A 12,481-nucleotide genomic window follows, 5' to 3' on the forward strand; every position below is an offset into this window, starting at 1 on the left:
AAAAAAAAAAAAAAAAAAAAGCAGTTCCTTAAAAAAAAAAAAACCTACCACCACCATCACTGAGGGATGAGTGGGTGTGGGTGAGCAACAGCGCAAACAGCATCTCTGAGCAGGCAGGATTAGGATTCTTATGCTGGAAGGAAGCCAAGATTTGAGCCTTTTAAAGCTTCAATAATTGAAAAATAACTACTAAAAATCTGTCTGTATCTAAGACAAAAAATAATGCTCTTAACAGTATGTTGTACACATGGACTTACTACCCCAAGCTCTAAAGAACAGCCTGTTGCCACAGTGCACTAGAAAACACAGGTTTGTTTACATTAAGTTTAGATGCAGATTGGAAGTTACAAGCCTTTTTTTGGTCGTTTGTTTTTACTTTGTGTTTTTTTTCTCTGTTAAGTCTAGGTTCTACCACTAACTAGCTGTATGACTTCGGCTAAAAGTCATTTGAAATCCATGGGCTACAAGATGATTGTTGTTGTTATGTGCCGTTGAGTCAGCCCCAACTCATAGCGACCCCTCCTTGGGTTTCCGAGGTCGTATCACTACGGAAGTAGATTGCTTTCTTCTGAGGAGTGGCTTGTGGGTTTGAACCGCCAGCCTTCTGGTTAGCAGTCAAATGCCTTAGGCACTATGCTCCTTACAAGATGATAGGTGAATTTCATTCTTTATTACAGTGTGACAATCTGATGATAATTGCTTCAATGATAAAATGGTAGTGACAAGTATGATACACATGCAAGAAGTGCTATTTTGGGCTCCAGATTAGTGTTCCGTAGGATTAATTCTTCATTATCCGTATGTTGTAACTGTATCTAACCCGTGAGTCTCAGTAGAAAAAAAAAAAAATTTAAGTGTGGTATAATTGTGGGGAAGAGGTACTGTGATTGATTGGAAATTACTTAAGGTTTTTTGCAGGCTGAAGTTTCCAGGTATCAAAAGTATTTGAAATAAAGCTTTATATAGGTGGTAAATAGGAAAAAGGAGAAATAAGAGGAGGGCTATGGACCAAACTGAAGTCAGAAGCCTTCACTGCTTTTCTATCTCTTCTCATAATGTCTCCAGTACTTTTGGGTATAGTACAAACAAAACAAAATAACAACAACAAAAAACACAGAAATTACATAAAATCATATTAAGGGAAGAAAAAAACCCTTATGAGACAAAAGCAAAGTAAAAACATTCCTCAACTTGCTCAGAGTAGACTAAAGCTTGTATGTCTATGGCTGATAATACTCATCTTTCCTCAAAATCCTTCATGCCTGCTGAAATCACTTTCCCAAATGCCTTTGACCTAGGAACCTGATACCTACTGTGCTTGCCTTTTATCACAGGGATAGTGACCGAAATCTACATTACCAGAACCAAGATACTAATACTAACCCTGAAGTGTGACAAAAAAAATACTCTTTACTAATTCAAACAAAAACCCTACCACCTTACCAAAAAAGGGAAGGACAGCCAACAGCATTAGAAAAAATTTAAATTTTATTTAACATTCACTCTTATAGTAATTGTATGAAAGATTATTACTAAAGGTCACTTCACAAAGTGGCTGCAAAATGGCCTAAAGCACCCATTTTATACAAGATTTCTTTTTCCATGGAATTCATCACAGACCCACCAAGAAAACAGTTTCAGCTAAATAGTGTTGAAGTGGTAGAGATAGCATTTATATAAAGTGTACTCAAGAAGGCAGGATTCTTTTAAATTCCAGGATTTCACAAACTTAATGGACAGCTTCATATTCAAGCTTTAGTGGAAAGGGTTTCCAAGAAACAGTTCTAACCTTTAAAAAATGACACCATCAAAAAAACAATTTGCTCTGTACTTTCACCCAATTACAATAAAAACAAAAATGGCACCGCAGATGAACTATTACTCGTCACTGCACAGCTCATAGCCCCAAGCCATGGCATCTTCAGTCACTTCATATGCATGGGAAAACTTGACAATGAAAAAGGAAGACCAAAGAATTGACACATTCAAATTGTGGTGGTGGCGAAGAACACTGAACATACACCATGGGCTGACAGAAGAACAAAACAGTCTTGGGCTAAGTACAGCCAGAATGTTCCTTAGAAGAAAGGAGGGTACAACTTTGTTTCACTTAATATGAACACATCATCAACAGGGATAACTTGCTGGATAAGGACATCATGCTTCGTCGAGGATCAACCAAAAAGAGGCAGACCCTCAATGAGATGGATTGGCACAGTGGCTGCAACAACAGGACCACACATAGCAACAATCATGAAGATAGCATGGGACCAGGCAATGTTTGTTTTATGTAAGGCCACTATGAGAGCAACTAACAGCAGCAGCAGCACTACTAATTTGTGATTAAAGATAAATCACAGGGAGGTCACATGCACCCACCACACATCCATCAGTAGATGTGTGTGTGTTGCTATGTTGCTAACAGGCTTCAGTGGATTTTCCAGACTAAGAGTAGGGAGAAAGGCCTGGTGATCTATTTCCAAAAATCAACCAATAAAAACTCTATTGATCACAATGGTCCACACTGATCTTGGGGATGGTACAAGACTAGGCATCATTTCCTTCTATTGGTCACTAGAATTGGAAGCTGAGAACTCTAAGAGGATGGTGGGAAGCTATCACTATTAGTCTGAGGACTCCACTCCAGCTGTTCTTGTTCAATACCATCTGCTGAGCAGGCACAATCCCCTTCCTAGTGTGTCAGCAAAGGCAGTTCCAAGGTTTGATGGCAATAGATCACCTATAACTTCTTCTTTTGCTACCTCCTTCTGTTGCTATTGACTGCTGTGGCCATCTGCTATAGCTGTACCATGTTCAGTCTGCAGACAAAAAGGGAATCATGGTGAGATTCTAATCCCAGGCCCTAATCCTCATCCCCACAGATATTGCCTCCTGCCCAATTACCTAGCTGTATATCACTAATCCCAAGTGAAATCCTCAAAATATTTCCTGCACTTGGTGCCACAAATCATTTTACTGAATGCATTTGATTCTAATTAGTCTTTAGTACTCTGAAGTCAAGTTAGCTGGGCAAAGATTAGGGAGAAAGATAATCTGTATTTTCCTTTACTTTTCGGCACTGTAAAGTCTGGATGTAGACATGGAGACTTCATATGTAAAACAGCACCTTGATCAAAACCTTTTCCCCAACATGTCAGTCACAATCCCTTGGGGGGAGAGAATAAGAGGTTGATGAGTGTTGGCAGCATTTATTTCCAATGGTGCAGCGAGTGTTCTATCATTATTTTTGCCCCTCCACCAATTCATCCTATACTCCCTTAAACTGAGTTTATTTTCTACATTCCCAGCCCTGGTGATGAATTTGCACTTTGCCACTCCTTAGACAATCACCCTTGTGTCTGCCTGCAGGCCGTACGACTGGCCCTCCTTTGTCTTTCTGACCTCTTTCCTCCACTATATACCTTCTTACCTGCCTAGTCCATGGTACTGGTCCTTCCCCCCTGCCCCCTGCCCCAGCCTCAGCCACATCCTATTCCTCTTTGGCCCCCTCAGTGCTCCTCTGGATCCTCTACTTTAAGAGGCCTTCACACTTGGCTGCTGAAGAGGGCACCAAGAACTGGGCACAGACTGCCCCAGGGAAGGAGGGTCTGGCAGAATGCCTTAAGACAGTTGGAAGTACACACAAAGGAGAAAATAAAAAGACATTCCTGTAACATCCATTTGCTCAGGATAAGAGTACAGAGGAACAGAAAAATTATTCTCTAATACCATAAGCATATCTCACTTGTACCTCTTTTAGCTGTCAAGAAAAAAAACAAAACAGTAATTAGTAGTGTCTATAATCTGACTCTGACTAATGTAGAAATTCATATGGAATTGTGTCCCTAATAGTATCTTCACGATAGCTCATACTTCCTTTCTGCAAATATTAATTCAGAGCTTCGAATGTTAGAAAGAGCTCTGGGGGTACAGCGGTTAAGGAATTTCACTATTAACCAAAAGGTCAGTGGTTTGAACCCACCAGCTGCTCCATGGAAAAAAGATGAGGCAGTCTGCTTCTGTAAAGATTTAACAGCCTTGGGAACCCAATGGGGACTGCTATGAGTTAGAATCAACTGGATGGCAATGAGTTTGGTTTTTGGTTTTCTAATGCTAGTGTAGTGAAGCAATTTTAAATGTAGAAAACAAAAATGGGAAGTTTATTCAAACTCAAACATAAGGCAGGTAAAGGGTAAGAAATTAAATATAAACATAGCAAGTTCTAACCCAGCCCAGTTCTTCCAAGGCTGCATGGTCAAATGGAATCTCTGCAGAAAACATCTGGGAATCTGTCAGCGCCGCCTCCGGTCTGGACTCCTGCTGCGTCTTCGGCCACCTCTGGGGAAAAGAAGGGGGTGGGGGTGGGATCCATCAGAATGACATCATACAAAATCGTTGTTCTGTTCCACTCACAATCCCTTGACCAAGTTAGTTTAGTCACTCTCCTCACCACCTTACCTCCTCTTACTCTTGGGTGGACCTCGAACAAAACACCAATCAACACTGATGGGCTGGCCCATCAAATCCTGGCCATTGAGTCCCTCCATGGCAGCCTGGGCCTCTTTGTATGTTTCATACTCAACTAGAGTATACCCCTAGTGCACATAAAAAGACAGATATCAAACCTGTTCTGTGTCACCAAGCATCACCAGATATCGTCCTTCCTCAAATCTAAACTCTTATTTAAGTAGAAACTTAACAAGTTTTCAAAAACCAACCGTATGGGAGAAGGGAGGCAAAGAAATATCACTTAGGATACCTTCAGATATCCTGTACGCCTGTCCAGATTGAGATGGATATTTTTTATTTCTCCATATTCTGCAAATTTATCATGGATGTCTTCTTCCGTGGCTTCCTCGTGAACTCCAGTGACAAAGAGAATCCAGCCTTCAACAGCTGTTGGGTGGGGGGGAAGGTAAATGGAGATGGTTTTGAGCACATGAGAAATGAAAACTTCAAGCAAGACTATGGGGGTAGAGAGAGATTGCAGACTTCACAGCTTTTTCGGGCTATTGCTGACTCCATTCCTTTTCGGTTTTATTTAATTGGTCCTAACACAGAACCCTCCAGTGGCTCCATTTCACTCACAGCGTTGTGGTCCAGGTTCATCGCCATCCTGCTCCACACTGTCGTAATCTTCACGCATCCGCGCTCGGGACCCCTCTTCTGTAAGAAATACACACCACATCACCGGGAATTTCCTTCTTCTCCCACTGTTCCCTATGATTCTGGGAGGGGTCTCCAAAACTCGTAGCTCCCGCCCTTCTAGACCACTCCACTCTATTTTCTCCACAAACACTCACCCGAGCCAAAGCCGCGGCCCTTCCGTTTCTTTGCTTTTTCTTTCAATTTGTGGATGCTCTCTGGTGCCCCGAACAAAAAGGAGTGAATAAAAAGATAACAGCCATTTACAACAACTATTTGCCAAGACAATATCTAAAGTGAGAGTTCCCACCGCCCCCAGTTCCAGTCCCTTCCCGGTCCCACAAAGAGGCCTCCCAAAGGGGGCGGAGTCTCCTCTAATCCCGGCTCCCGCTCGCCCTGCCCGGTAGAAGGGAGACTGTGTTTTCCTATTTCACCCTTATCTCGCTTCCCGCAGCCGCTCCACTGTCCTCACCGTCCCCATCCTCATCCATAGCGAAATCCTCGCCCCCGGCCTCATGAAGATCCAGCACGTCTGCCATCCTGCCTTCTCGTGGACTAGCTCTCGTCTGTACCACTCAGGCTCTAGTAGTGAATCTCGGGAAACTGGCGCGGAGGAGAAAGGTCGCCAGTGACGTTGACCAATCAAAAGCCAACTTTAACGTCTTACCCTGCGCAGTTTAAATACGCAATGGAGGCGGGCCTCCGTCGGAAAGATGACGTAAGTGAGCCGGTAGCATTCTGGGGCAGGCCCTGCAATGTTGTGAGCGTTAATCTATGGGGATTAGGCGGAGTCAGTGACTTCCCCTTTACTAAAGCCGCTGAGGAGAATTGCGGTCGGTGAAGCCAGGCCTATTTTCTTTATTAGAAGGTTACTTTCTGTCGCTTCCCACCACATGTAGGAAGTGAGGATTGAAGAAAATTATAGGTCTGTACCCTGTTCTGAGGTACAGCCCCATGTCTGATAGTAGCATTTAAAAAAAAACACTGCATTCAGCAATGTTGGCTCAGAAAATTTCTTTGGAACGTGCTGCAGCACAGAGTATATCTTTTTTAAGGAAACTAACAGCCCGAGTGTTGTGCCCAGATCTTGAATCCCCAAAAACCACCAAGGAGCCGATTCCACTGCAAAAGCATAGGGGTTTATTCAAACTCGAGCTCGGACCCCCAAACGTCACCGACACAGCGGCTCAGGATTGAGAGCCCCGAACTCAGGGGTAATGGGGTTTTTATAAGGGGTACAGCAGGACCGCGGAAGTTTCAATCAGAAAATTACAGGATTGGTTGACATTTTTCAAATTGCTAGTTGTTCCTACTTGATTGGCTCTGTCTTGTGGGCCAAAGCGAAGCCACAAACTGCCGTTTCTAACTATTTTAAATAAGGTATTTCTCTACCATTTACTGATTGGTTGTTGCTAAGGGGAATGCTTGGGAGTATTGATGAGGTGGGGGTAGACTCTGTTGTTTTTCTAGTAACTAAAGCACTAAAGCGTGAAGTAAATGCTAAGGTATATTGCAAAATGGCTACATACTTAAAATGGTTACATTGTTGTTGTTGTTGTTATGTGCCGTCGAGTCAGCCCCGACTCATAGCGACCCCTCCTTGGGTTTCCGAGGCAGTATCACTACGGAAGTAGGATTGCCCAACCTTCCTTCCGAGGAGTGGCTGGTGGGTTTGAACCGCCAGCCTTCTGGTTAGCAGTCAAGTGCTTTAGCCACTACATACAGGGTGGTTATATAGAGACATGGTCTCACATTCCTCCCTTTCTCTTGGCACTAAACTCAATCATGAGTTTGCTGGTTATCATATATTGGGTTATAATGTATTGTACTAACACCTGAATCGTCTTGGTGGAGTAGTTGATATTGTTGCCTGAGGACCATGAGTTGTACAGAGTTTATCTTTTACAAAGTTGACTAATCTGTTTAGAATACAAGGCCCAACTGTTAGTAAAATTAGTTTTATAATGATTGGTCCTGCGAGAGTAGATAACAGAGATGTTAGCCAGAGAGAAGAATTAAATTAATTTTCATACTATCCCTGGTTTTGGGCATGTTCTCTTTTTCTTTTTTTTTCTAGTCCTTCTCTTACTTTAGCCATGGAGTTTTTTTATGACTCCTGAGTGGTCTATATAATAACATTTCTCTCCTAGAGCGGCACAAACTCCCCCTTGTTGTTGGAAAAGGATATCCATACCTCTTTTTAATTGTAAGGTTAGTTCAGCTAAGGAGGTTAGGGATGCTTGGAGTTTGGTGATGGATTCTTCTAGTCTTTCTATATCCTGATTAATTGCTGCTCTAAGTGAGTTATATTGCTGATGTTGGGTTACGATAGATGCAATTCTAGCTTCCGCTAGCCCTAGTCCTAATAAAACAGTTAAAGTTATAGTAGAAACTGGTTCCTGTTTGACTCAGCGGGGAACAGTTTTACATTTATCTAGAAAATTGTCATACTGGTGGTATAATACATGAGGTACTAAGTAGACTAATACATAAAAGTCTTTGGTTTTGTTTAAGAACTTGCCCATGAAGGTAAGGGGATAATTCCGAGGAACAAGTTCATTATCTGTTGGGTGGTGTGAGAGTTAGAAGAGGAATTTACATAGTTACCAGTTATCAACAGTAATACTAGTGAGGTCTACATTGCTGAACTTTTAGTTTGAGTAGATTGTTGGGGTCCTTGGAGACGTGCCATTTCTGGTCAGGGATAGGATCGGCTTTGCGGACGTGAGTATGATGAATCCAGGAGGTTATTCCGTAAACTTTGAGGGCGATGGGTGTGGTCAGGATCATGACGTAGGGTCCTTTCTAGCGAGGTTGTAGAGTCTCTTGTCGATGTCTCCGCCCATACACCCAATCACCTGGCTGGTACTGGTGAAGTTCGGGAGGGGGACTTGAAGAGAATAAATGAGTTCATAATTATCAATTTCACGTAACAAATTGGACTGGAATCTGGGAGTAATAGGTGGAGGTCTACCAAAGACAATCTCAAAAGGTGTTAATCCCAATTTATAAGGAGAGTTACAGACCCGAAATAGGGCGAAGGGGAGGAGAGTCACCTAGTCTCCATCAGTTTCTATGGTTAATTTGGTTAAGGTCTCTTTTAGAGTTCTGTTCATTCTTTCTACCTGGCCTGAACTTTGGGGTCTATAAGCACAATGTAATTTCCAATTAGCCCCAAGAATAGTTGCTAAACCCTGTATTACCTTAGACACAAATGCCAGTCCATTATCTGACCCTATTGTAGTAGGAAAAGTGTACCTGGGTAGGATGTCTTTTAGTAGTTTCTTGGCTACAATGTGGGCTGTTTCTCGCTTGGTGGGGAAGGCTTCCAACCACCCTGAAAAGGTATCTATAAAGACTAACAAATATTTATATCCATATTTCCCTGGTTTTACCTCTGTGTAGTCCACTTCCCAGCAAGTTCCTGGTTTGCTGCCTCTTAATCTGGAACTTAGATTCGAAGGGTTTTTAGTAACATTGGTTAATTGGCAGGCTTTACAATCAGAAACAATTATTTTAATTTTACATTGAACATTCTTAATTATCACATCGGCCTGTTTTAGTAATTCCTGCATCTTTTTGGTTCTTAAATGGGTGGTCTGATGCATTTTGAATAAAATTTCTTCTCCCAGTTTTTCGGGGAGGATGGCTTTGTGATCTGCTGATTTTTACCAGTTACATACGTACTGAGTTCCGGGTAGTTGTTTAATCTATTTCAAATCTTCTTCAGTGTAATTGGGGTTCGTAGGTAAGGTGGGGCTCCCAGGATCAGGCAAGTTGGAGGTGAGTACTAGATTAGTAGATAGTGCAATCTCTCGAGCAGTTTGATCCGCTAAATTATTGCTTTGGGCGACAGGGGAGGTGGTTTTCTGGTGTCCTGGACAATGAATGATGGCAAATTTCTTAGGGAGCCATAGGGCAGCTAGTAACGACTGTATAAACATTTAATTTTTTGTCTTTTCCCAAAGTCAGGGCTTTGGTTAGTGCTATTAGTTCAGCTCGTTGAGTCGATGTTCCGGCTGGTAACGGCTGGGCTCAAACTATTGCAGTTTCTGTCACCACTGCCGCCCCCCGCATACCTTAGTCCATCACGCACAAAGCTGCTCCCATCTGTATACCAGGTAACCTCGGCATCTGGCAAGGGTGTATTTTGTAGGTCAGCTCTGGTTCCGTGTACTTGCGCCAGAATGTCGATGCAATCATGGAGTGGAGTACTCAAATCCGGATCCGGTAACAGGGTGGCAGGGTTTAGTGTCATAGGTGATTGGAAGATAATCTTAGTTGGGTTCAGTAACAGTCCTTGGTAGTGGGTGAGCCGTGCATTGTTGAGCTATTGACCAGGGGGTTGCTTAAGAGTTTCTTTTATGGCATGTGGGGTGGTGACATATAGTTCCTGTCCCAGTGTAAGTTTGCCCGTATCTTTGACTAGTAAGGCTGTTGCTGCTATTATGCGTAAGCACGGGGGCCACCCCGCCGCTACTGGGTCCAATTTCTTTGCGAGATAGGCTACCGGTCTTTTCTAGGGGCTTAGGTGTTGGATTACAACTTCCTTCGCTACCCCTTTATTTTTTTCATGGCCTCTGTCCACTGAAATTTCTGCTCCTCCTTGGTTGCTTCATAGAGAGGCTTTGCCAGTTCTGCAAAACCTGGTATCCAGAGTCTACAGTAGCCGGTTGATCCTAGGAACTCCCGCACCCTGTGTGGGGTGTTGGGTCTAGGGATTTTTAGCACAGTCTCCTTGCGGGCCCTAGTCAGCCATCTTTGTCTTTCTTTTAACATGTACCCCAAATAGTTCACCTCGAGTTGGTAAAGTTGAGCCTTTTTGGCTGAGGCTCTGTAACCCATGTCTCCTTGGGGTTTAAGTAAGACTGAATGTTGGGCCCCGGTGTCCACCAGGAAGTCAATTGGGGTCCCCTCCACTTTAAGAGTTACTCTGGGTTCGGGGAGGGGGACCGGACCCCGTCACCCCTAATCATTGAGTTCCCCCAATTCTAGTACTTAGTCAGTGGTTTTTGAGTTCTTTTATTTGGGCACTCTTTTGCCTAATGTCCATCTTCCTTGCAATAGGCACACTGATTCTTGCCCAGTTTAGGGGGCGTCCTCCCTTAGGGGGGGTCCCCCTTACCTCGGTATTTTGCAATTTTCCGCAGTTGCTGTTCTTTCTCTCGGATGATCCCCGGTTGTTGAGGCAAGTAAGATTTTTGCAAGGTTCCGAGTGTTCCGGTCACTGGCTGCTGCTAGTGCCTTGGCCTATTGGTCCTCTGGACTTTCCCTGTGATTATAAACCCTCTCTGCAACTAGTATTAAATCCTGAGTACTTTTTTCATTTAGTCTGTCAATTTTTTGTAACTTTCTCCTAATGTCTGAGGCTGCTTGATTCACAAAAGCCATGATCAGTGCAGCCTTAGTTTCAGGCGCTTCCGGATTCATGGGGGTATATTGACGAAATGCTTCCATTAATCTTTCTAAGAAAGCGGCAGGACTTTCATCCCTCCTTTACTGTACATCACCTACTTTAGCTAAATTGGTGGGCTTCCTAGCAGCTGCCCTGAGACCTCCCATTAGAGTCTGATGGTACACCCGGGGTCTCTCCTTACCTTCAGTCGTGTTGTAGTTCCAATTAGGACGGGTTAAGGGGAAGGTGGCATTAATCACATCTACATTAGTAGTTGTTGTTGTTGTTGTTGTTTGCCGTCGAGTCGGCCCCAACTCATAGCGACCCCTCCTTGGGTTTCCGAGGCAGTATCACTACGGAAGTAGGATTGCCCAACCTTCCTTCCCAGGAGTGGCTGGTGGGTTTGAACCGCCAGCCTTCCGTTGAGCAGTTGGCTGCCCATTATCCCCCAAGACAGATTTCTGGGCTTCCATCTGGATCCTCTCACGTTCCTCGGTGGTGAATAAAATCTGGAGGAGCTGTTGACAATCGTCCCAGGTAGGCTGATGAGTAAACAAAATAGTCTCTAGGAGGTCAGTTAAATCTCTGGGATTATCTGAGAATTTGGCATTCTGAGTTTTCTAATTGTACAGGTTACCAGTGGTAAAAGGCCAATAGTGAAGTTGTTGGTTGCCGGTTGCGTCAGTGGGCCCCACGGCTCGCAAGGGCAAGACAGTGGAATCTGCTGGTCCACTGGGGGGGGGGAGGGGCTGCTCGCTGCCGGCTGCCACCGCTGCAGCCTCTCGCTCCAGGCGGCCTGGCCTGAGCCCCGTGCTGTTCCCGGAACCCGGGCCCCGTTTGCCCCACGAGTCCCGCTGCCGCTGCCCCTTCCACCGCCCGGCCGCCCCGTCGGGGTCCGGTTCAGGCTGCCCCAGCTTGTCTTGGTAACATGGCGCTCAATGCAGAAGGGTGGACCGGCAGTCAGGGAGGAATCGAAGCCGTGCTGCTGCCGTCAGCTTCCCGGTTTAACCCGGCGCTCTCGCTGCTGCTAGTGCCGCTATTGCTGTGGCTGCTGCCGCAGCGAACCCGGGGCCCCTGCACTCCCAGGCCGACCTGGGCCCTCACTTTCCTGCCCCTGTGGCTTGGGTTGCCCCAGGCCGTGCGCAGCGCCCCCTGTCCGTGTGCTCCGGCAGCGCGCCCGGCTGCCGTCAGTGTCCCCTGGGGGGGGGCAGGGGCTGCTGGCCACGGCCCAGACCGCGGGTGGAGGGAGCCGTGACCACGCGCTGGCGGCGGAGGGATCACCCACCCTTTTCCCCATATAAAGAGATACAATGTTACAAATTTTCCTTTTTTAATTTCTAAACTTAAGTCATGTGCTCTCTTTTTAACTTCCTTGAAATTGTCAGTCAGGAGAGGAAGCGGAGTCGTCACAGTTTGGTCCATTTCGTCCCTCCACTGATTAAACAAGATTACAGACACTAACAAAAACCAAATAGACACACACAAAGACACACAAAATATACCTCTCATAGATTGGAAGCAAAACTGAAAGTAGGACGACGGCTTCACACCGTGCTGCAGGAGCAACCCGCTTCGTCCCTTTACAGGTTCCAGAATGGAGGACGACTTTTATCTCCTCCCCAGGTTGAAGGGGTTATTTATTTATTTATTTATTTTAGTCCCCTTCCAGAAGAGGCCCTGAGGCCCTGGAACGTCTTCCAGGACCTCCAGCTGACAGCCCGCCCATGGGTCCACTTAGGCCAAAGTCAGCTTTGCAGAAAATGGGCCCCAGGTATTACACAGATACACAAATAACTAAACAAACATCTAAACACTTACCAGCCGGCTGCAACCCCCTGGTTCGGGAGTCCTGGGGTATCTGGGGATCCTGGACGAGACCCCAAATGTTGTGCCCAGATCTTGAATCCCCAAAAACCACCAAGGAGCCGATTCCACTGCAAA

The 12,481-nt window shown here is 45.0% G+C and overlaps 1 protein-coding gene across 1 annotated transcript; it reads right to left on the reverse strand.

The window, feature by feature from the left end:
* Positions 1 to 4,292: 4,292 nt before the first annotated feature.
* Positions 4,293 to 5,684, reverse strand: RBM8A (RNA binding motif protein 8A). Its single transcript, XM_007948203.2, has 6 exons — positions 5,618 to 5,684; positions 5,304 to 5,363; positions 5,089 to 5,166; positions 4,760 to 4,896; positions 4,459 to 4,595; positions 4,293 to 4,338 (listed from the first exon to the last, which is right to left on the reverse strand). Exons 1-6 carry the CDS (start codon positions 5,682 to 5,684, stop codon positions 4,293 to 4,295), a joined length of 525 nt encoding a protein of 174 aa, XP_007946394.1.
* Positions 5,685 to 12,481: the final 6,797 nt, after the last annotated feature.

This window comes from Orycteropus afer, unplaced genomic scaffold (assembly GCF_000298275.1).
Source record: "Orycteropus afer afer isolate SDZICR_OR568_19922 unplaced genomic scaffold, OryAfe1.0 scaffold00010, whole genome shotgun sequence".
NCBI classification, from domain to species: domain Eukaryota; kingdom Metazoa; phylum Chordata; class Mammalia; order Tubulidentata; family Orycteropodidae; genus Orycteropus; species Orycteropus afer.